At 41.8% G+C, this 22,592-nt stretch overlaps 1 protein-coding gene across 3 annotated transcripts in view; it reads left to right on the top strand.

The window, feature by feature from the left end:
- The window catches only part of mecr (mitochondrial trans-2-enoyl-CoA reductase), a 108,125-nt gene that overhangs the window by 46,817 nt on the left and 38,716 nt on the right, over window positions 1-22,592 (top strand). For all 3 annotated transcript variants that reach the window (XM_048612880.1, XM_048612878.1, XM_048612879.1), the window contains one exon: window positions 6,958-7,060. In XM_048612880.1, the coding sequence (XP_048468837.1) occupies window positions 6,958-7,060 (103 nt within the window). The remainder of the gene's footprint in view (window positions 1-6,957; window positions 7,061-22,592) is intronic.

Raw genomic sequence — 22,592 nt, 5'->3', positions numbered from 1 at the left:
GGAATGCTGCAGGAACCTATAGATTCAAACCTTTTGTTTTTTCTTCTGACTTGGTGTCTGATATGGGTGGCATGTAACGCATAGGAGCTCACCTATTGCACCAAGAGCACATTGGTAGAATTTCACTGTCCTCTTCTGGCAGCAACGGCGTCAAGGTAGTTCCATCATGTCCATCTCTGATTCAGAAGACTCGACAACACTTGATGGAGAGTTTGAATCTATAGGTTCCTGCAGCATTCCCTAAAGTTCCGATGAGCAGGGCACATTTTACTTGTGCACTACTTGTGAATTTGTGGCTTTCATGTAGTCTACATGCTCATTCAGAGCTGTTGCACTTACCTGAACTTTATACGTCACTGGCCCTGACCTTGTGACAACTATGCTTCTTACCCATGCAGGGCTTTTTCAGTGATTCTTGCACCAATCTTTATTCCATGCATCAAACTGTTTCTCTTGCTTGGTGGAGTCTTGGTCTTGCCAGTATTGGTGCACCTGATGCCAGGTCCAGGAATATCAGACTTATCCTGGTGCGGAGTCTTTTACCCATTAGCAACTTTGGTGCTATCCCTGTAATCGCATGTAGGGTGGTTCTGTAACCAAATAAGAACTGAGACAGCTTGGTGTCTAGTGAGGCAGTAGGCGGTTTCTTCAAGCCAGCCTTCAAAATTTAGACTACTCTTTCTGGCTGGCCATTGGATGATGGCTAGTATGGAGCTGACTTTGTATGTCAAATCCAATTTGACTTGAAGAAATAATGAGACTCTCTGGCAAATGATGGCCCATTATCTGTGACCAACACTTTCAGACTCCGTGCATTGAAAAAGATGTGTGCAGTTTTTCTATCATTGTCTCTGTGTTTGACTAATGCACCCTATGCACATCTAATCATTTTGAGTGGGCGTCCAAATGACTAAGAACATTGAACCCACGAAAGAGCTAGCATTGTCGAAGTGCAACTGAGTGCAAAGTTTACTCGGCCATAAACCGTAGATATGGGGGAGCTGCTGGTACCATGAGCTGGTGTCTCCAGTCCAAAAAAAGTTCCAATTCTAATTGTGACGGCCTTTTAGTTTCCTCCATTAATAACCAACTGTTTCAGTTTTGAAAGGACTGAATCTTTGTGTCCAAACTCTGATAATGTCTGCTGTGACTGAGAACCTATCCAGAAAATTTAATATCTTTACAGACTGTTCCATTGGGTCTACTACCGATGGTGTATCTGCTAATGAGAGGCACTCAAAGCATCCACATTTGCTACTTGGCGTCCAAGATAGTGTTCTAACTTGTAATTATAAGTACTTAGTATTAGGCTGCTTTCAGCTGTGGGCTCTAAAGCAATGGGCCTTGTCCTCTTTAAGCAGGCCAAGTCGGGGTTTGTGGTCCATGATTATCACAAATTTTCATCCATAAAGGTATTGATGTAACTTGCTGATTCCAAATATGACTGACAATCCTTATTTTTCTATGTAGGCATATTTAAGCTCTGCATTAGCCAAAGTCCTAAATGCATACACTATCGGACATTCTTCACCATTGGGCCACATATGAGCTAATACCATTCTGTACAGGGAGGCATCGCATACCAATACCAGATCTTTCTTGGGTTCATAGTGTGCCAATACCTTAGAGGATGATAACTATTTCTTTATTTCATTGAAAGTTAGGGCTTGTTTGTGCAACTACTTCCAAGGCTGACCTTTTTTTTTAGGAGCTGATGCAAAGGTGCCAGGATGGAAGTCACGTTATGCACGAAATTTCCACATAATTTACCAGTTCCTGGGCAGTCATGGAGCCAGGGCACCTTTGATCGCCCTTACTTTATCTTCCAATGGCTATAACCTGGACTTGTCAATTCTATAGCCCAAGTTGGGGAGGCGGGGGTGCCTGGGACACACATTTTACCCTTCTTAGACGTAAGTCTGCCTTGGAGAAACACTGTAGACTATATCCAAGTTCTCTGAGTGTACCTTATTAGTTTTCCCTGTAATTAGTATGTCATCGAGGTAAGTGGTGATCTGAGGTAGATCTTAAAGTTCTCCATTGTCTGATGAAAATTAGCACAGCCTAACAATACCCCAAATGGCAGTCTTGTATATTGAAACATTTATATTGTAATTAAACATGGTGCACTCCGGCTTTGTGAATGGCAGCACATCTTTCACCCCCAACCTCTGCCCCAACTTCCCTCTGGAATGGGCTATGGGCCAACCTCGAGTTCCTCTGATCAGGACATGTCCTGAGTGAGGCTCCACAATTGCCTGCATCATGTGGCATTCCCCAAGCTCAGTCAGACCGGCAAGCATATCCACTTCCTTTACAATATCCTGCAACTCATATGCTCCACTTGCCGCATTTTCCAATGATAAAGCCAGTTGTTATGCCTGTTTGAACCATAAGCCCATAAGACACAGGAGCAGAAATTATGCCGTTCAGCCCATTGAGTCTGCTCTGCCATTCAATCATGTCTGATAAGTTTCTCAACCCCATTCTCCTGCTTTCTCCCTGTAATCTTTGATCCCCTTGACAATCATGAACCTATCTATAATACCATATGACCTAGGTCTTGAAGTCCAGTCGTGCTTCAGCTGGCAGGCATTCGGTGGGGGAGATATTGCACAAATATTCTGCATCAGTTTTACTGTGGAGAAGGGTATGGAAGAGAACATGGGTAAATAAATGGCGACATTTTGAAAAATGTCCATATTACAGAGGTGCTGGGTGCCTTAAAATGCATAAAGGTGGATAAGTCCCCAGGACCTAATCAGGTGTACCCTTGAACTCTGTGGGAAGCTAGGGAAAGGATTGCTGAGCCCCTGGCTGAGATATTTATATCATCAGTAGCCACAGCTGAGGTGCTGGAAGACAGGAGGTTGGCTAATGTGGTGCCACTATTTGAGAAAGGTGGTAAGGAAAAGCCAAGGAACTACAGACTGGTGAGCCTGATGTTGGGAGCACGTCGTTGGAAGGAATCCTGAGGGATAACATTTACATGTATTTGGAAAGGCAAGGACTGATTAGGGATAGTCAACATGGCTTTGCATGAGGGAAATCATGTCTCACTAACTTGGTTGAGGTTTTTGAAGAAGTAATGAAGAGGGTTGATGAGGGCAGAGCGGTGGATGTGATCTATATGGACTTTAGCAAGGCGTTTGACAAGATTCTGCATGGTAGACTGTTAGCAAGGTTCAGTCACATGGAATGCAAGGAGAACTAGCTATTTGGATACAGAACTGGCTCTAAGGTAGAAGACAGGGTGGTGATGAAGGGTTGCTTTTCAGACTGGAGGCTTGTGACCAGCGGTGTGCCACAAGGATCATGCTAGGTCCACTGCTTCGTGTCATTGTTATAAAATGATTTGGATGTGAACATAGGAGGTATGCTTAGTAAGTTTGCAGATGACACAAAAATTAGAGGTGTAGTGGACAGCGAAAAAGGTTACCTCAGTACAACAGGATCTTGATCATATGGGCCAATGGACCATGGAGTGGCAGTTGGAGTTTAATTTAGATAAATGTGAGGTGCTGCATTTTGGAAAGGCAAATCAGGGCAGGATTTATACACTTAATGGTAAGGTCCTGGGGAATGTTGCTGAACAAAGAGACCTTGGCATACAGGTGCATAGTTCCGTCAAAGTAGAGTCGCAGGTAGACAAGATAGTGAAGAAGGCATTGGCATGATTGCCTTTATTAGTCAGTGCGTTGAGTATAGGAGTTGGGAGGTCATGTTGCAACTGTGCAGGACATTGGTTAGGCCACTATTAGAATACGGCGTGCAATTCTGGTCTCCCTGCTTTAGGAAGGATGTTGTGAAACTTCAAAGGGTTCGGAAAAGATTTACAAGATTTGCCAGGGCTGGAGGGTTTGAGCTATAGGGAAAGGCTGAATAGGTTGGGGCTATTTTCCCTGGAGCATTGGATGCTGAGAGGTAACCTTACAGAGGTTTATAAAATCATGAGGAGCATGGAATGGATAAATAGACAAGGTCTTTCCCCTGGGGTGGGGGTACCCAAAAGTGGAGGGCATAGGTTTAAGGTGAGAGGGGAAAGATTTAAAAGGGACCTAAGGGACAACTTTTTCATGCAGAGGGTGTTGCGTGTATGGAATGAGCTGCCACAGGAAGTGGTGGAGGCTGGTATAATTACAACATTTAAAAGGCATTTGGATGGGTGTATGAATAGGAAGGGTTTAGAGGGATATGGGCCAAATGCTGGCAAATGGGACTAGATTAATTTGGGATATCTGGTTGGAGTGAATGAGTTGGACCGAAGTGTCTGTTTTCATGCTGTACGTCTCTATGATTCTATATAAATGCCCCATAATAGCGTTTCCTAACAATTAATCGTTTTCGACTACTTTGGATTATTTCTTTGCTGGTCATCGTGCAGAGAAATTTAGCATTGGTTAGTATGAAATAATTTGCCAGTCTGCTGAGCATGCGTTAATTTGGCCAGCACTCATTTGACAAAGGAAGAAGCAAAAGCTGAGCTGTTTTGCTCATATACCCTTTCCCACCAGTGCCCCCCCATCCACAGCACCACACACAGAGAAACGCACAAACTTTGAATGGACCTGACATTGCATCTCTCTGCCATAGTTAGAGACACTCAACCAGTTCTTTGATATCTTTTTAATCACCCTGTTCAGGCATGTAATGATACACCTGCAGTGGAGGCGGGACTTGAACCCAGACCTCTGGCTCAGAGTAAGGGCCCAACTATTGCACTACAAGATCTTCTACAACTTCTTATATATGGATCCCTCTATAAAATTAACGTCAGCTGCTTTTAACCTCAACTCAAGCATGCAAATGTATGCACTCAATTAACACAGCACCATCGACATTAGCAACGTATGTATTATGCTATTGTTGCTGAAGGCACTGGCGTGTCTGTAATTTGTTACAATGGGACAAATTGCAATTCCTTGCAATGTCGCACTGGTTAGTGCAGTCAGAACAGATAAGTGAGACTAACCATTCATTCAGTTCAAGTACTTCATGTGCTTTGAAAACTTGAATTAGATTTGAGAGACGAGCTGTGCCATGATTATTGGTTGCTCCATTGACTAATTCATGCATTTTAAAAGCTGCAGTTGGCTGCAGCCATTTTGAGAAAAATTAAAAGTTCTACGATATCCCTAGTTATCTAGACATATGTGAAAAGAATGGCAATCTGACCAAAATCTCAGATGGCATCGGAAAGAAGGGAGGAAGTATTGCCAGTCAGGGCTAGATGCATTTCAGTCAGTGAATGTAGCAAAAGTTCTAAGTTTTTCATTGAAAGCTTTATTAAAGTTCCACTCTAATTTTTCATGGACTTTGCTCAACAAGCATGACAGCATTTGTAGATTTTTTTTAAATGTTCCATGAATAACTACAATAATGATTCCTGAGCCATAATTGTGCTTAAAATTGACCTCCACAGCATTGGCAAATAGGCACTGCATGATACTGGTTATTTCATGGAATCTGGTGAGAACTCGCCAGTTGGATACAAAAATGGCTTGGCAGTAGGAGACAGAGGGTGGTGGTAGAGAGTTATTGTTCAGGCTGGAGGCTTGTGACCAGCAGTGTGCCCTAAGGATTGGTGATGGGTCCACTGTTGTTTTGTCATTCATACAAACAATTTGGATGAGAATATAGGAGGCATAGTTTATAAGTTTGGAGATGACTCTGAAATTGGTGGTATAGTGGACAGTGAAGAAGGTAATCTAAGAGTGCAATGGGATCTTGAACAAGTGGGCAAAGGAATGGCAGATAGAGTTTAATTCAGATAAATGTGAGGTGTTACATTTTGATAAGACAAACCAGGGCAGGACTTATGTAGTTAATTTGATTTGATTTATTGTCACGTGTACCTAGTACAGTGAAAAGCTTTGTTTGCGAGCAGTACAGGCAGATCATAGTAAGCAAGGACGTACAGATCATAGGGTGAAGATAAACATGAACAGAGTGAGGCATTCTGTTTATACCGCACAGGACATGTGCAAAGCAAAATCAACATTATTTGAAGTTGGCGAGTCCGTTCATCAGTCTAACGGCAGGGAAGAAGCTGTTCTTGAACCTGTTGGTGCGTGTTCAAGCTTCTATGACTTCTACCTGACGGAAGAGGTTGTAGGAGTGCATTACCGGGGTTGGATGGGTCTTTGTTCGCAGCCTTTCTGTGGCAACAAGAGATGTAAATGCAGTCTATGGATGGAAGGTTGGCTTCCTTGATGGTCTGGGCTGGCCAGGGCCCTGATGAGTGTTATTGAAGAGAGAGACCTAGGGGTTCAGGTATATAGTTGCTTGAAAGTGGCATCACAGGTAGACAGGATAATGAAGAAAAACCATTCGGCACACTTATCTTCATCATTGAAGAACATTGAACACAGGGATTAGGGCATCATGTTACAGCTGTACAAGAAATTGGTAAGGCCCCATCTGGTATACTGCTTACAATTCTGGTTGCCCTACTATAGGAAGGATGTTATTAAACTGTAAACCATGCAAAAAAGATCTACAAGGATATAACTGAGACAGAAGGATTTGAGTTATAAGGAGAGGCTAGATAGGCTGGGACTCATTCCCTGGAGCATAGGAGGCTGAAGGGTGACTTCAGAGAGGTTTATAAAGTCATGAGGTGCTATACGACTCTATTTCAAGGAACTACAATTAGAGTAGTTCTCAATGTACTCTTTGTGAACCAGGGTTTTGAACATTTTAAAATCTACGAATATTAGCATCTTTATGTTGATACATGTACAGTCCCCACAATCAGTTTTCAATGCTTTTTCTTGGAGAATATTATTTCATTCGGTGTTACATTGTACAGAAGCAAGATCAGAAATTTAATTTGAAATGCTGCAGGTGGCAATGAAAGTTACATTTAGCTAACCTTTACCCAAGAATATAACAAAAGTGAAATCTTTACAAGCATGAATTCTTAATCTTTTTCCATCTCTTGATTTTTCTTTCCAGACCAAACCTGCAGCAATTGACAGATAGCATGAAGTCAATGGGAGCTGACTATATAATTACAGAGGAGGCACTCAGAAAACCAGACATGGAAGAATTATTCAAGGTAGCTTTTGGAGAAGTTTTAATTTCTGTTGCCATTCCACTCACCAATCAACAGTTGTATGTTTGGATATGTCACAGAAGAACAAGACTGTGATTTTTGCCTGAGCAATTTTTTCTTTCCCTGATATTTCTGCAACTCATGGTTTTAGTTTGATGGACTAAATTGTAGAGTACAGGCAGGCATTCACGTTGTACCCGGTTTCGTTTTTTGAACTGATAGTTACAAGTTTGAGCTCGCAAAGGAGGACTTGACAACATTAGAACCAACTAGTCAGTAAACAAATATAAGAAAAGCTGGTAGGAAAAATATGTATTAGGAAATTGAAACAAGAGCATAGAGAGGAGTGATTAAATTTGTAGTGGCATCATACAAACTCATTATAGTTTTAAGAGTTTTACTCAAGTTTGTAAGAAGTCATTACTTGTCTTAAACGTTTCTGCTTATCTAAAATGAGAGAATGTGCTATTTTCCTCTGATCTGGATTGGTAAGATTTCAGTTATAGTTAGCATAGCCAAGAACGTTACAAATTTCGGTTTTCTGATATTTGCTTCTGTAGTTCAGTCATACACAAGTTTCTGTAAGCAATCAGAGCTTTTAACTTCAGTGAAAATTGATCATGTTCAATTGCTCATTCTACCCCAGGGTGATTGGAAGTGGAGTTATGTCACCTGTACACTTCGTGACATGGCTGAACAAGATGCTTATTATTCATGTGCTTCTACAACCTGTTCAAAGGTCGACTAAACAAATACATGGTGAAGTGAGGCCTAATTAAACAATCGTCACCTCTTAGTTCAATCAGCACAACTTACCTATACAAAATAAAGAATGCGCCATCCTTCTTCCTGTTTTAGTTCACTTGAATTTTTTTTGTTTTAGTCCTGCATTTCTGATTCCTGTGAGCCTATCTAAAGTTTTACAGGTTACTGTTTTAAAAAGCTGGCTGCCATCCCAGGCTTCTCATTTTAAAAAGTTTCTGCCTGTCTTTACAGATAAGAGGACTTGATGACATTTCCACATATAGAATATCTCTTCAGTTATCTGCACAACAGTCTATTTCCCATCTCATTCCCTCCTCAGACATTAGTCATTAGTTGAACGTTAAACATCTGAAATGCATGTGCTTGCACACAAACCAGAGAGAGAACAGGCACAAAAGAGGTGGTAAGCTGTAAAACATATAAAAGTGTGCATTAATTCCTACTATTCTGACCACAGCATGAACACCCTTAGCATCCCATTGAATGTTGTTTGATAAACAGAACTTCAGATACTTTTCTTCCTGCAACCCAAATGTGATAGGCACCACATCTTCATATCAGTCTCCTTACCTCAAACTTCCTCTAGTTCTACAGCCTTCCAAAATTTCAAGCAGATATATAACAGGCTTGATTTAGTTTACTACTCAAAAAAACTTGTATTGAAACATTCAGTGCTTCAAGACCTGCATTCAGTTAGATCACAATTGAGGAGGGGAACTATGGTCCCTTCACCCCCCTGTGCCACCACGTGAACGAATTCTACACACGCCTCGATGTCGAGCTCTTTCTCGGCTGCCTCCACCTCCACGCCTATTGCTTTGAAACAGAATCCAACCCACCCTCTGACACCCCCTTCTGCCTGCTTCTGCCTCACTGAGCTCCTCTTACCTTGACTCCATTCTTTCACCTTTGGTCCAGGAACTTCCCATCTACGTTTGTGATACAACCCACGCCCTCAACCTTTTCCAAAACTTTCAATTCCCCGGCCCCCAACACCTCATCTTCACCATGGACGTTCAGTCCCTATACACCTGCATCCCCACAAGGATGGCCTAAAAGCCCTCCGCCTCTTGCTGTCCCGTAGATCTACGCAGCCCCCCTCCACCAACACTCTCATTCGCTTGGCGGAACCGGTCCTCACCCTCAATAACTTGTCCTTTGATTCCTCCCACTTCCTACAAAACAAAAAGGTGGCTGTGGGCACTCGCGTGGGCCTGAGCTACACCTGCCTCTTTGTAGGAATCGTGGAACAGTACGTCTTCAACAACTACACCTGCACCAGCCCTCACCTCTTTCTCCGTTATATTGATTACTGTATCGGTGCTGCCTTGTGCTCCCACGAGGAGCTCGAGCAGTTCATCAACTTTGCCAACACCTTCCACCACGCCCTCAAATTCACCTGGATCATTTCTGACACCTCCCTCCCTTTCCTGGACCCCTCTGTTTCCATCTCCAGCAATTGACTCACCATTGATATTCATTTCAAACCTGCTGACTCCCACAATTACCTTGACTTACACCTCTTCTCACCCACCCTCCTCTAAAAATGCTGTCCCATACTCTCAATTTCTCTGCCTCCACTGCATCTGCTCCGAGGATGAAGCATTCAACTCTAGGACTTCCCAGATATCCTCCCACTTCAGCGACCTTAGTTTCCCCTCCTTTATTATTAAGGATGCCCTCAACCGCATCACCCCTATTTCCCACATTTTTGCCCTCAAACCCTTTCCCGCCAACAACAATAAGAATAGAGTCCCCTCTGTTCTCAAATACCACCCCACCAATCTCCGAATACAATGCATCATCCTCCAACATTTCCACCACCTACAACTGGACACCACCACAAAGAATATTTCCCTCCTTACCCTGTCCGCTTTCCACAGGGACCATTTGCTCTGTGACTCCCTTGTCAGCTCCGCACTCCCCACCAACCCCTCTGCCTCACCCAGCAGGAGATGCTACACCTGCCCCCACACCTCCCCTCTCACCTCTGTCCAAGGCCCCAAGCAATCCTTCAGAATCCAGCACAGATTCACCTGCATTTCATCTTACCTCATCTCAGTATCCATTGCTCCCAATGTGGTCTCCTCTATATCGGGGGAGACCAAACGCAGACTCGGGGACAGGTTTGCAGGCCATCTGTGCTGTGCACGCACCAACCAGCCTGGCCTTCCGGTTGCCGTCCACTTTAACTCCCTCTCCCACTCCCCTTGTGACATATGCATCCTCGGCCTTCTGTACTGTCAGAGTGAGGCCAAATGCAAACTGGAGGAACAACACTTCGTATTTCGCCTTGGGAGTTTACAGCCCAATGGTCTGAATATTGACTTCAGCGTCAAAATCTCTCCACTGGCTGTCTTCCCACTCACCTATCCGCTCCACTCTTCCTATTGACCAACCACAATAAGCCCCTATCTGTAGTCGCCTATCTCCATCTCATCACCTCCCCGCACCACCACCACCACACCACCACCGCTCTCTTCCCCCCCCCCCCCCCCCCCACAAACCCCGCAACTCCCACCAATTTATTTCTGGCGTTCCCTGTCCCTCTCGTGAAGAAGGGTTCTGATCCGAAACATTGACATTCCTGCTTCTTGGAGGCTGTCTGACCTGCTGTGCTTTTCCAGCTCCACAATTTTTTTATTTTATTTTAACTAGCACTCTTTATAAACCAGCAAAAATTATTGCTCAAATACTACAAAGTTTACTGTATTATTCTGTCCAATTAATATAGTTGTTTAATTTATTTACCTCAATGTAAATGTTTGTTCAATTGGATGGCTGCACAAAATATCAATAGTTGATTCAATTTCAAGTCAAGTACCGCTATGTCTGAGTAGTCAGTTGAGGGTGCAAGTGAGAAGCCTCTCTGCCAGAGTTTTTAATTAAGGCAAAGTTTCATTATTAAGTAAGTGTAATTAAAGGTTAACGGTGATGTGTATACCCTCTGCGTTTCTATTGTGTGCTTTTACATTGATTATCCAGATTACTTGATCATCTGGCAAACTCCTGGTTCCATAGGTGCTGGATAAAAAAACTTTACTGTCCTAACATAGTGTGTTAGGAAAAAAACACTAAATCTGCTGCTATAACATCCTTATTAAGATGTAGTTGGGGTATTTTCCATTCCATTAAAAATATGTTCATGACTATAATCATGTACAATCCTAAGCTTTTTAACTTAAATTTTAAGAAAATTATTTAAACTTCATGGACCAATATTTGTTATTAAAAATTGCTTAAAAATACTGACAGGTGAATGGATCTTTGTATGTTTCCCAAACTCCATTATCTGGGTTATGCAATATTTCACGCTGTCCTACTGTGAACTTTGAGTAAATAGGGCAAATTATTATCTCTCAGCAGCTTAGCACAACAAAGAAAGCATGCTGGATAGCTGCTGCATAATAAATTAATTTCATGAAAAATAGGCATGCCCAAGCCAAAAGTGCAGTACAGCTTCGTTTCACTTCTTCCATCCTTTTGTCCAAAGGTGAAACTAGCACTTTAGTAGCTGAGTAACAGGATTCTGTTGCAAGTATCATACCAAGATTTGAGCACAGAAATCTAGGCATCCATTCCATTGTAATACTGAGGGAGATGCACTGCTGGAGGTGCCAATTATCTGCTTGAAATTTCAGAAGGTTGTAGAACTGGAGGAAGTTAGAGACGAGGAGGCTGATATGAAGATATGGTGTGTTTCACACTTGGGCTGCAGGAGGATAAGTACATGAAGTTCTGTTCATCAAACAACATTCAATGGGATGCTAAGTGTGTTCATGCTAAGTGTGGTCAGGATAGTAGTAATTAATGCACCCTTCTGTTTGCTTTACAGCTTGCCACCCTGTTTCTATCTGTTCTCTATCTAGTTTGTGTGCAGAGATATTAAATTGAAGTCCATCTACCTGCTTAAGTGGATGTGAAGGTCCCTGTAGCACTATTACGAAGATGGGTAGGGGACTTATCCCTGATTGATTAGCCAACATTTATCACTTAATCAACGTCAGAAAAAGCAGATTACATGGTTATTATCTGCATTGCAGTAATTAAGATCTTGTGTTCGTATTGACTGCTGCATTTCCTACAAAAATGAGTGCACCTCAAAGTACATAATGAGCTGTCAAGAGACATCCAGTAAAAAGTAATAAATTGACAAGGTGCAGCACACACGACTGCTAGATAAGGTAAGAGCACATGGCATTAGGGGCAAGGTACTGGTATGGCTAGAGGATTGCTGACTGACAGAAGTGAGTATGGATAAAGGGATCTTTTTCAGGACGGCGTCCGGTGACTAGTGGAGTTCCACAGAGGTCAGTGTTGGGACCACAACTGTTCACGTTGTACATTAATGATCTGGATGAAAGAACTGAGGGTGTTGTTTCTAAGTTTGCAAATGACAAAAAGATAAGTGGAGAGATGGTGTGTTGAGGAAGCATCGAGGCTGCAGAATGACTTGGACATGTTTAGTGAGTGGGCAAAGAATTGGCAGGTGGAATATAATGTGCAGTTATAGATTTCAATGTGAAGAATAGTCTACATCTCTATCTTCTAAATGGGGAAAGGCTTCAGAAATCTGAAATGCAAAGGGACTTGGGCAAGCTAGTTCAGGATTCTCTTAAGGTTAGCATGTAGGTTCATTTGGCAGTTAGGAAGGTACATAAAATGAATGCCAACATTACAAGAAGACTAGAGTACAAGATCAGAGATGTATGGCTGAAGCTAAATAAGGCTTTTGGAATATTGTGAAGAGTTTGGGCCTTGCTCCAATTTAGAACTTAAACTTTTAGATCAGGTCTATCCTTTTCCATAGCTATTTTAAAACCAATACATTTATGTTCACTGGTCCCAAGCTGCTCCCCCACTACACTTCAGTCACTTGTCTTGCCTTGTTTCCGAAGCGAAAGTCAAGTTTTGCTCTTTCTCTAGTAGGTACATCTACATACTAAAGAAGAAAGTTTTCTAGTGCACACTGAATAAATTCCTCTCCATTCAATACCTTAACACAATGACAGTCCGAGTCTATGTTTGGAAAGTTAAAACCCCTACCATTACAACTCTATTCTGACAGACAACTGAGATCTCCTTACAAATTTGCATCTCAATTTCCTACTGTCTATTGGGTAGGTCTATAGTACAATCCCAATAAGTTGTTCATCCCTTTTTTATTTCTCAGTTCCACCCAAATAACTTCACTGGACAAAATCCCAGAATATCCTCCCTAAGTACCAATGTAATGCTATCCCTAACTGAAAATGCCTCACCCCTCCTCTCTTGCCTCCCTTTCTACCCTTCCATTTGCATCTTCACCTTGGCACATAAGCTGCCGGTCCTGTCCATCCCTGAGCCATGTTTCTGTAATAGGTATGATATCCCAGTCTCATGTTCCCAACCATGTCCCGAGTTCATCTGCCTTATCTGTCAGGCCTCTTAAATTAAACTGCATTTATCTCAATGTATCAGTCCTACTTCATTCTCTGCCTTGCTCCTGCCTATCCTGACTGTTTTGACCTGCTGTTTTTCTCAACTGCACGAGGCTCAGACTGGTCTCTTTTCTCACTATCTCTCTGATTGCCCCCCCAGTTTAAATCCTCCTGAGTAGCTCTAGCAGATCTCCCCTTCCAATTCAGGTGCAACAGGTCACATCTATCCCAGAAGAGATTGTAATGATCTAAAAATGTGTATCCTTTTCTCCTGTACCAGCTCTTCAGCAACACATTCATCTGCTCTACCGTATTCCTACTGTCACCAGGACATGGCACTGGGAGTAATCCAGATATTACTACCCTCAAGGACCTTCCTTTTTAACTTCCTGTCAAATTTCCTTTATTCTCGTCCCAGGAAGATAAAGGGATGAGGTCCTGTGTCATTGGTACCAATGTGGATAATGACCTCCTGCTGGTCACTTCCCCCTTTGAGAATATTCTGCACCCGCTTCAAGACATCTTTGACCCTGGCATCAGGGAGGCAACACACCATTTTGATGTCTCGCAAGGCCAAATGAGGTATACAACATAAACAAAGTCTGGGATCTTCCTGGTCTGTACAGCTCAGCTAATCTTAGTATTGGAAAGATGCCAGTGCCAGAGCTGAGCATTTAACCCAGCAGTCATACCACATGTAGGTGTAAACACCCCCAGTCACTGGCCTCTGTTGTTCTCTTTATAGTGCCCTTATCACGTGTTTCCAGCCCTGCTTCTTTTTTTTTCATGTTCTGTAGCTATAAATTGTAAGATTAACAGTTTTTCTTTCTGTTTTATTGTTCCCCTTTTGGGTCCTTACTTTTTTTTATTCAGACAGCTAAATTTTAGGTAACTCTTAAATGTAGTGTGGAAAGTTTGTGAAATACCCAATTCCTTTCAGTGAGTTATATCCCTATAAAATTAAGATTTGCTGCTTGCCAAGTATTTCACCCCTCCCCACTCTCTCGAGTAACATGAGAATTGTATGACACAAATACCTTTTAGAATTATTCAGGAAATCCACAAGACATACGATTTCACAAATATAGGAAGGATATTATTAAGCTGGAGAGTGTTCAGAAGAGATTTAGCAGGATGTTGTGGGGAATGGAGGGTTTTGAGTTATAAGGGAAGGCTGGATCAGCTGGGACTTCTTTCACTGGAGCGTAAGAGGTAGAGAGGTGACCTGATAGAAGTTTACACAATAATGAGAGTATAGATAAGGTAAATGGCAGATGTCTTTTCCCTGTGGTGGGAGATTTCAAGACTAGCGGCCATATTTTTAAGGTGAGAGGAGAAAGATTTTAAAAAAGATATGAAGGGCAATTTTTTTACACAGTGGTTCATGTGTGGAGTGAACTTCCAGAGGAAATGGTGGACGCGGGTACAGTTACATTGTTTAGAAGACATTGAAGTATAAGTATGTAAATAAGACATGTTTGGAGGAATATGGACCAAGTGCAAGCAGGTGGAACTAGTTTAGTTTGGGATTATGGTTGGCATCAACTGGTTGGACCGAAGAGTCTGTTTCCATGCTGTATGAATCAATGACTATGACTATATCACATCAGGAAAACAAGACCAGCTGCTGATTTTTGAATAGATTATTTTCAATAAACAGATTGCAACTGCACTGAAAAACTGCTTTAAATACATATATTTACATTTCACTTCCCATTAGGTTTTTCATCTTTTAGCTGTGAGAAGTTACATGCCAATAATTATTTATAATGCTTGGTGTTTAGATGCAGGAAATTGGTCATTTGGTTTAAATGGTCTATGCCAGCACTTATGCTTTACACAGCTTGACTTAACCTATCAACATATTCTCTATACCTTCCTCCCCTATGTACACAGCTACCTTCTCCTTAAATGCATCAATGCTGTTTGTCTTAACTACTTCATGACTCAAAAGATTTTGACCCTACAGTAAGTATTTTTCTTTCACAATTATGTAGATCTAAATATGTTCATTCCAACAATGGGTAATTGGAGTGAGAGTAGCAGCTCTCTTTCCGTTCTGAAGGTAAGAATTTAAAGAAAAATATTTCTGATAATGTCTCACCACATTTTGTATCCATCACAAAAAAAAAGTTTTTTGTGGCTGTAGTGCATTTATAAACAATTGTGCTGTACTGAACTCTGAAGCATAGAAAAAGGGGCAGCGTGGGATGGTTCAGTGGTTAGCACTGCTGCCTCACAGTGCCAGGGACCTGAGTTCGATTCCACCCTTGGGCAACCATCTGTGTGGAGTTTACACCTTCTCCTCATGTCTGCTTGTGTTTCTTCTGGGTGCTCTGGTTTCCTCCCACAGTCCAAAGATGTGCAGATTAAATGGATTGGCCATGGGAAATGCAGGGTTACAGGGATAGGGTAAAGGAATGGGTCTGGGTGGGATGCTGTTCAGAGGGTCAGTGTGGACTCAGTGGGCTGATTGGCCTGCTTCTGCATTGTAGGGAAATCAGTGGGTAATGTGCATAACAAGCATTATGGACAAATGGCAACATCGATGCATCATAGGCCCCAATTTCAGTTGTAGCATTTCCAATGGTAGATCAGCCCAATTTCATAAAGTTGCTCAAAGAATATATAGTTTATAACAATTCTAGAGTTGGTATCAGTGATGGACTTGCAGTGTTGAGTAACCATGGGTTACTCCAGGTATGGAGTAAGCTCTTGGTTTAGTGGTAGCATTTCTGCCTCTGAGTCGGTAAGTTCCATTTTTAAAAGCTTCTCCGGACAATACTGGTAAGTAGAGGTTGGAAATGTGGGTTAGCTTTAAGGAAGAATTGGTAGACGTGGATGTCCCCCTTCCAATCCCTTATTTCATGAGTTGTAGGAACCCATTAAACCATCTATCAATAAAGAACTACCTCTCTATTTGCTGCTGGAATGATTGTTCTATTGAATGCATGTTTCATGGAACGTTTCCTGTTAGACTGTTCATCGATCGTTCGACAACTTTAAAAGAGTGTGTGAAGTTACAGAAACAGTATCCATTCCAGATCTGAATGTTTTGGTCTTAACTAGGTTTTTAGTAAAGGTAAACAAAATGTCATAAAGTGGAACAGAATGCTACCTTGCAAGATTTTGCTTAAGTAGGATTTGAAGTATAGTGGCAAATCATTGTAAATTCTGCCTAAATCATTTCTAATTTTTATCTTGTCAATTTGAAAATTGTATGTATTTTATGAACAAGGTATGTGATTAGCTGTGGGACTGGGAAAACCAAACGATGAAATCAAAGCTGCAGTTATTTACAATCCTTTGTACAGCAGTCTGAATTGAGAATGAAAAATCTCTTCAAAGGAGTCCGGCTGTTTTTCACCTTTATTTGAAGCAGTTCTGGAAAATAATTTCTGATGCTAGCAAAGCTGAAGAGGTTTTGTCGATTTGGCATTGATTCTGAACTATTTTTTTCCAATCAGTGGACCTCATCTAGAATAATTATAGCACAAAAAGAGGCTGTTCAACCTGTTGTATTCATGCTGGCCTCCCATAAGAGTAACTTGGCTGATCACACCTTCCTGCCAGTTCCTACATTATAACAATGACTACTAAAAATCATTCCTGGGTTTAAAACACTTATTGAAGTCTGTTGGTTTTAAGAGGCGCTATAAAAATGCAAGCTTCTCTTCCATGTAATCCAGCACTTCTTTTGTTTTCAGACACTTATCTAGTTGTATTTTGATAGTCCATTTGAATCTGCCTCTACCACACTCACGGACAGTACGTGCTAAATTATAGCTACTCGCTGCATTAAAAAAGGTTTTCTGTCAGTGGCTATCGTTTCTTTTGCCATTCATTTTATATCCGTGTTCTCAGGTTCTTGGCCCATCTGCCAATTGGAACATTGATTTTGAACACCTCTATCAGATCGCTTCTCAACTTTCTCTTCTCTAAGAAAAGCAACCACAGCTTTTCCAATCTATCCACGTAACTCATGTTCCTCGTCCATGGAATCATTCTCATAAATCTTTGTTGTGCCTTCTTGAAATACTTCACAGTTCTCCTAAAGTCCACTGCACTAAATTGGATATAATCCTCTAATTAAGACCAAACTGGAGTTTATTAAAGGTTTAATGAATTTCCTCATTTTTCTTTTACTTTCCAATGTATAAATTTGTCAGTCATTGCTTGAGTCACTCTGCATGAAGGAACAATTCCTGAGATTTTTTTTCTGTGATTGCTCTTGACTGCACATGGCCTTTCCATTAGTGCTGGAGTAGCTACAACCTTTGTTGCCAAATCCTTCCCTAGGAGTATGTTAACTCTATTTATGTGTAAACAATAGACAACCCACAGTTACTGTTACGGACATTGGGTCACATTACAGGTGCAGCCAATGTAAAAGTGTGGGTATTTATTGCCTGCTAATAGTATTTGCTCAAACTTTGGCATTTATGTCACACTCTGGTGGAAAAGTTGTGCTTTTTGTGAGCAAAAAGGTTTGAGAAGCTCCGGTACCTCTGAGCATGACTTTAAATTTACATGCCTCATTCAAGGCATAAAGAGTTGCATTTCCTTTTTGACAAGTGTTTTTTGTAACTCTGACATATCTTAGTTATGTGTCCATGCTACAACTCAGTATGTTATATTGTCAGGACTCCATTCTCTGCACAGATATTGTATCCTGATAAATCCCATGCTTGCAACTTTCAGCAATTTGCATGAAGGTGTCCCACCTTGTGACTACAAAAATACTTATTTCTATGGGCAACATTTCTACCCTCTGCACTTTCTTTTCTAGCCTGAGGAAAAGATACTGCAGCTTTCCCAGCTGTCCCTTCTCTGCTATTTGCCTGCCTTTTGCTGATCCACCTTTTTGTGCTTCTCAAGTTTGCAAGGGTAATGGAAAAAAGTTAGATTTTTGACAAGCATATAATTGTCAGCTATTTCCACTGCCAGTCTTGGTGTTGCAACCTTCTAGTTTTCTACGCAAATTCTTAGGAATAGAGGAAGTGAATTTTCACATTCTTACCATAAGGTGTCAGATCAGAAGGAAGCCATTCAGTCATCATGTCCGGTCTGCCATTTAATGAAATCATGGCTGATCTGATAATCCTCGACTGCACTTTCCTGCTCTTTATCCATAACAGTTGATTCTCTTACTTCTAAAAATCTGTCTGTTGCGGTCTTGAATGTTCTTAATCAACAGCCCTCTGTGGCACAGAATACCACAGATTCACTATCCTCCAGGATAAGAAATTCGACCTCAACTCTGTTAAATTCCAAACCCTTTGCAGATTTTTCCTTTTGATTCTAGATTCCCACAGTGGAAACAACCTCTTAGCATGTGCTCTGCTAAGCTCTCTAAGAATCCTACATGTTTGAATAAGGTTGCCTCACCTTCTTCTAAACTCCAATGTGTGCATGTCCAACCAACTTAACCTTTTTCTCATAAGAAAATTCTCCATACCTGGGACCAGTCTAGCAAGCTTTCTCTCACTGCCTCAAGTGCCAGTATATCTTTCCTTTGTAATGATAACCTTATTCTTAATCTTAAGTTAAATCTTCCCTAGATAATGGGAGCAAAACTGTTCAGTGTTCTATATGTGGTTTGTCTGCTATCTTGTGTAGTTTTTGCAATACTTACATATTTTGATACTCCATTCCCTTTGAAATAAGGGTTAACATCCATTCGTCTTCCCTATTACCTGCTGAACTAGTATGCGAGCTTCTTGTAATTGGTGCACGAGGAGACCCAAATCCCTCTGTACTGCAGCTTTCTGCACTTGCTTCATTTAGGTAATAATCAACTCCTCTCCCATTTGCGAAACCTCACTTGTTCTCGTGCTATATTCCATCTTCCATTTTTTTTGTTTACTCACCTAACTAATATGATCATCCTGCTATAGGAAATATACTATTAAATTGCAGAGAGTTCAGAAAAGATTTCCCAGAAAGTTGTTGGGAATGGAATGTTTGAGTTATAAAGAGGGTCTGGATAGGCTGGGACCTTTTTCACTGGACCTTATAGCGGTTAATAAAATCACAAGGGTCATAGATAAGGTGAATAGCATGGGTCTTTTCCCAAGGGCAGGGGAGTTCAAAATTAGGGGGCATATTTTTAAGGTGAGAGGAGAAAGATTTAAAAAGGACATGAGAGGCATCTTTTTATTACAGAGTGGTTTGTATGTGGAATGAATTGCCAAAGGAAGTGGTGGTTGCAGGTACAGTTACAACATTTAAAAGACATTTGGATAAGTACATGAACAGAAGAGGTTTGGAGGGATATGGGCCAAATGCAGGCAAGTGGGACTGGTTTGGTTTGGGAACATGGTCAGTGTGGACTAGTTGGACCAAAGGGTCGGTTTCCACACTCTATAACTCTATAAAATTTCTCCATGTTATTTTAACCACTTTCTATGACTAGTATATATGTGCCTGAAATTTCTGTTCCTGCATCCCCTTTAGAACTGCAGCCTTTGTTTTGTTGCCACTCATTCTTGCTACCAAATTGTATTACTTCATACTTTCCTATGTTAAGTTTCATCTGTCTTGTGTCCACCCAAACCACAAACCATGACCTCTTGAAGTATATCACTATCTTGTTCACAGTTCACAAACTCTCAAGCTTCATGACACCTGCAAATTTTGAAATTATACTCTGTATATCCAAGTCTAGGCATAAATCAACACAATCAGTGATCCTAGTATCAACCCCTGGAGAACCTTGCTTGATAACCCTCCCTCCAATTAGAAAAGCAACCGAACAGACACAGAGATAGTAGGAACTGCTGATGCTGGAGTCTGAGATAACTAGGTGTGGAGCTGGAGAAACACAGCAGCCCAGGCAGCATCAGAGGAGCAGGAAAGCTGACGTTTCGGGTCTGGATCTTTCTTCAGAAATGGGGGAGGGGAAGGGGGCTCTGAAATAAATAGAGACTTGGGGGGGAGCGGTGATAAAAGGTGGATAGTGGAGCAGGTAGGTGGGAGAGAAGACAGACAGGTCAGGGAGGCAGGGATGAGAGGGAGGTGCTGGTCTTGGGATGAGGTTGGAGTGGGGAGATTTTGAAGCTAGTAAAGTCCACATTGAGACCATTGGGTTGTAGGGTTCCAAGGCGGAATTTGAGGTGCTGCTCCTCCAGTTTCCAGGTGGCATTGTTGTGACACTGGAGGAGGCCTAGGATGGACATGTCGTCCAGGGAGTGGGAGGGGGAGGTAAAGTGATTCGCGACTAGTAGGTGTTGTCGTTTGTGCTGGTAGGTGCTCCACAAAGTGGTCTCCGAGCCTACACTGGGGGGTGGAATTGCGGTCCTTGGAACACCTCACCTTGGGAGCAGATGCGACGGAGGCAGAGGAATTGGGAATAAGGCGTCGCATTCTTACAGGAGAGGAGGTGTAGTCTAGGTAGCTGTGGGAGTCAGTGGGCTTGAAATAGATATCAGTTTCAAGGTGATTTCTGAAGAAGTGTCCAGACCCGAAACGTCAGCTTTCCTGCTCCTCTGATGCTGCCTGACCAGCTCCACACCTTGTTAACCGAACAGGCATGGTGGCTTAGTGGTTAGCTTACCTCACATGGACTCTTGTTCAATTCCACCTCGAGTGACTGAGTTGAGTTTGCATGTTCTCCCTGTGTGTTTCCTCTGAGTGCTCCAATTTCCTCCCATAGTTGAAAGATGTGCAGATTAGGTGGATTGGCCATGCTGAATTCCCCATAGTGTCCATGGATGTGCAGGCTAGGTGGATTAGCCATGGGGAAATGCAGGGTTACAGGGATAGGGTAGAGGTGTGGGTCTGAGTGGGATACCCTTAGGAGGGTCAGTATGGACTTATTGGGCTAAATGGCCTGTTTACACACTGTAGGGATTCAATGATTCATATCTACTTGGTTCCATCTCCATGTTGCCACTGACCCTTTCATTCTTTCAGCATCACCTTTGCTGGCATGCCTATTGTGTGGCACTAAATCATTATCACTATGTGCACTACATCAACCACATTAGTTCTCTCTGTCTAAGCACAATTTCCCTTTCACAAGTTCATGCTGGCTTTATTTAATTAGTCAATGTTTGTCCAAGTTAGTGTTAATTTTGTCCTGGATTATAATTTTAAGAAGTTTTCCTGTCATCAAGTTTTGTACTGCTTGTGGATGCTGGTTTTAACCTTGCCACCCTTCTTTTGTAATGATAGTGTGTTGCTCCTCGCTCGTGGTAATACTGGACAAGTCCAATCCAGGAGTGGAACTAGGCTTGATCAACCTTAAGTTTTGTTTTATAATTTGGTTCCTGCAGTGGTCACTGACTGAACACAATCACACAAGGCTGCCAATGTATTTTTAACAAAAGAATGTAAGTCTACGACCCAAAAAGTGCTGTCATGTATATAAAATATAAATAAAAAAGACCATAAGACATAGGAATGGAACTAGTCAGCCCATCAAATTTGCTCTGCCATTTAATGACTTCATGGCTGATTCTCAACTCCACTTTCCTGCCTTCTCCCCATAATGATTGATCACCTTACTGATTAAAAATTTGTCTACCTCTGCACTGAATATGCTTAATACCCTCTGTGGTAAGGAATTCCAAAGATTAACTGCATCTGAGAGAAGAAATTCTTCCTTGTCTCTTTCTTAAATGTGTGACCTCTTGCTCTGGGAATATGTCCTCTGGTCCTGGTCACTCCAAAGAGGGGAAACAGTTTCTGCATCTACCTTGTCAAGTCCCCTAAGAATCTTGTAAGTTTCAATAAGGTCGCCCCATTCTTGTAAACTATGGTGAGTTCAGACTCGAACTGCTCAATCTCTTCTCATGAGGCAATCTTTCCATATCCAGTAACAGACTGGTGCAACTTTTGTGGACTGGGTTTATTTGCATAGAAAAAGTTAGAGTGGGGAGGGCTCAGCGGAGGTTATTAAGATTTCCAGAACAAATAATAGGACAGAGAATATGGAAAGGCTCAGGAATCTAACTTCAGATAAGGGTATAAGAAGGGGGGCAGTCAATCAGGACTGAAGGTATCGTACTTAAATGTTTGTAGTAAATGAAACAAAGTAATTGAGCTATAGCGCCAATTGAAATTGACAGGTACAGTGTGGATATCACAGAAACATGACTGCAAGGGTTTCAGGGCTGGAAACTAAATATCCAAAGATATGCATCCTATCAAAAGGACAGCAGGTGGACAGCGGGTTTGCCTTCATTGTAAGAAATGAAATTAAATCAATAACAAAAAGTGATACAGAGTCAGTAGGCATAGAATCTGTGTGGGTGGAGTTGAGGAACCACAAAAGGCAAAAAAGGAACCTGATGGAAGTTATGTACAGTTCTCTAGCAATAGTCAGGATATTGGGAAGAAAATAAATC

The sequence above is a fragment of the Rhincodon typus genome, chromosome 27 (genome assembly GCF_021869965.1).
Source record: "Rhincodon typus isolate 14 chromosome 27, sRhiTyp1.1, whole genome shotgun sequence".
NCBI classification, from domain to species: domain Eukaryota; kingdom Metazoa; phylum Chordata; class Chondrichthyes; order Orectolobiformes; family Rhincodontidae; genus Rhincodon; species Rhincodon typus.
The sequence above is the reverse complement of the archived record's forward strand: the minus strand, read 5'-3'. Positions and strand labels throughout refer to the sequence as shown.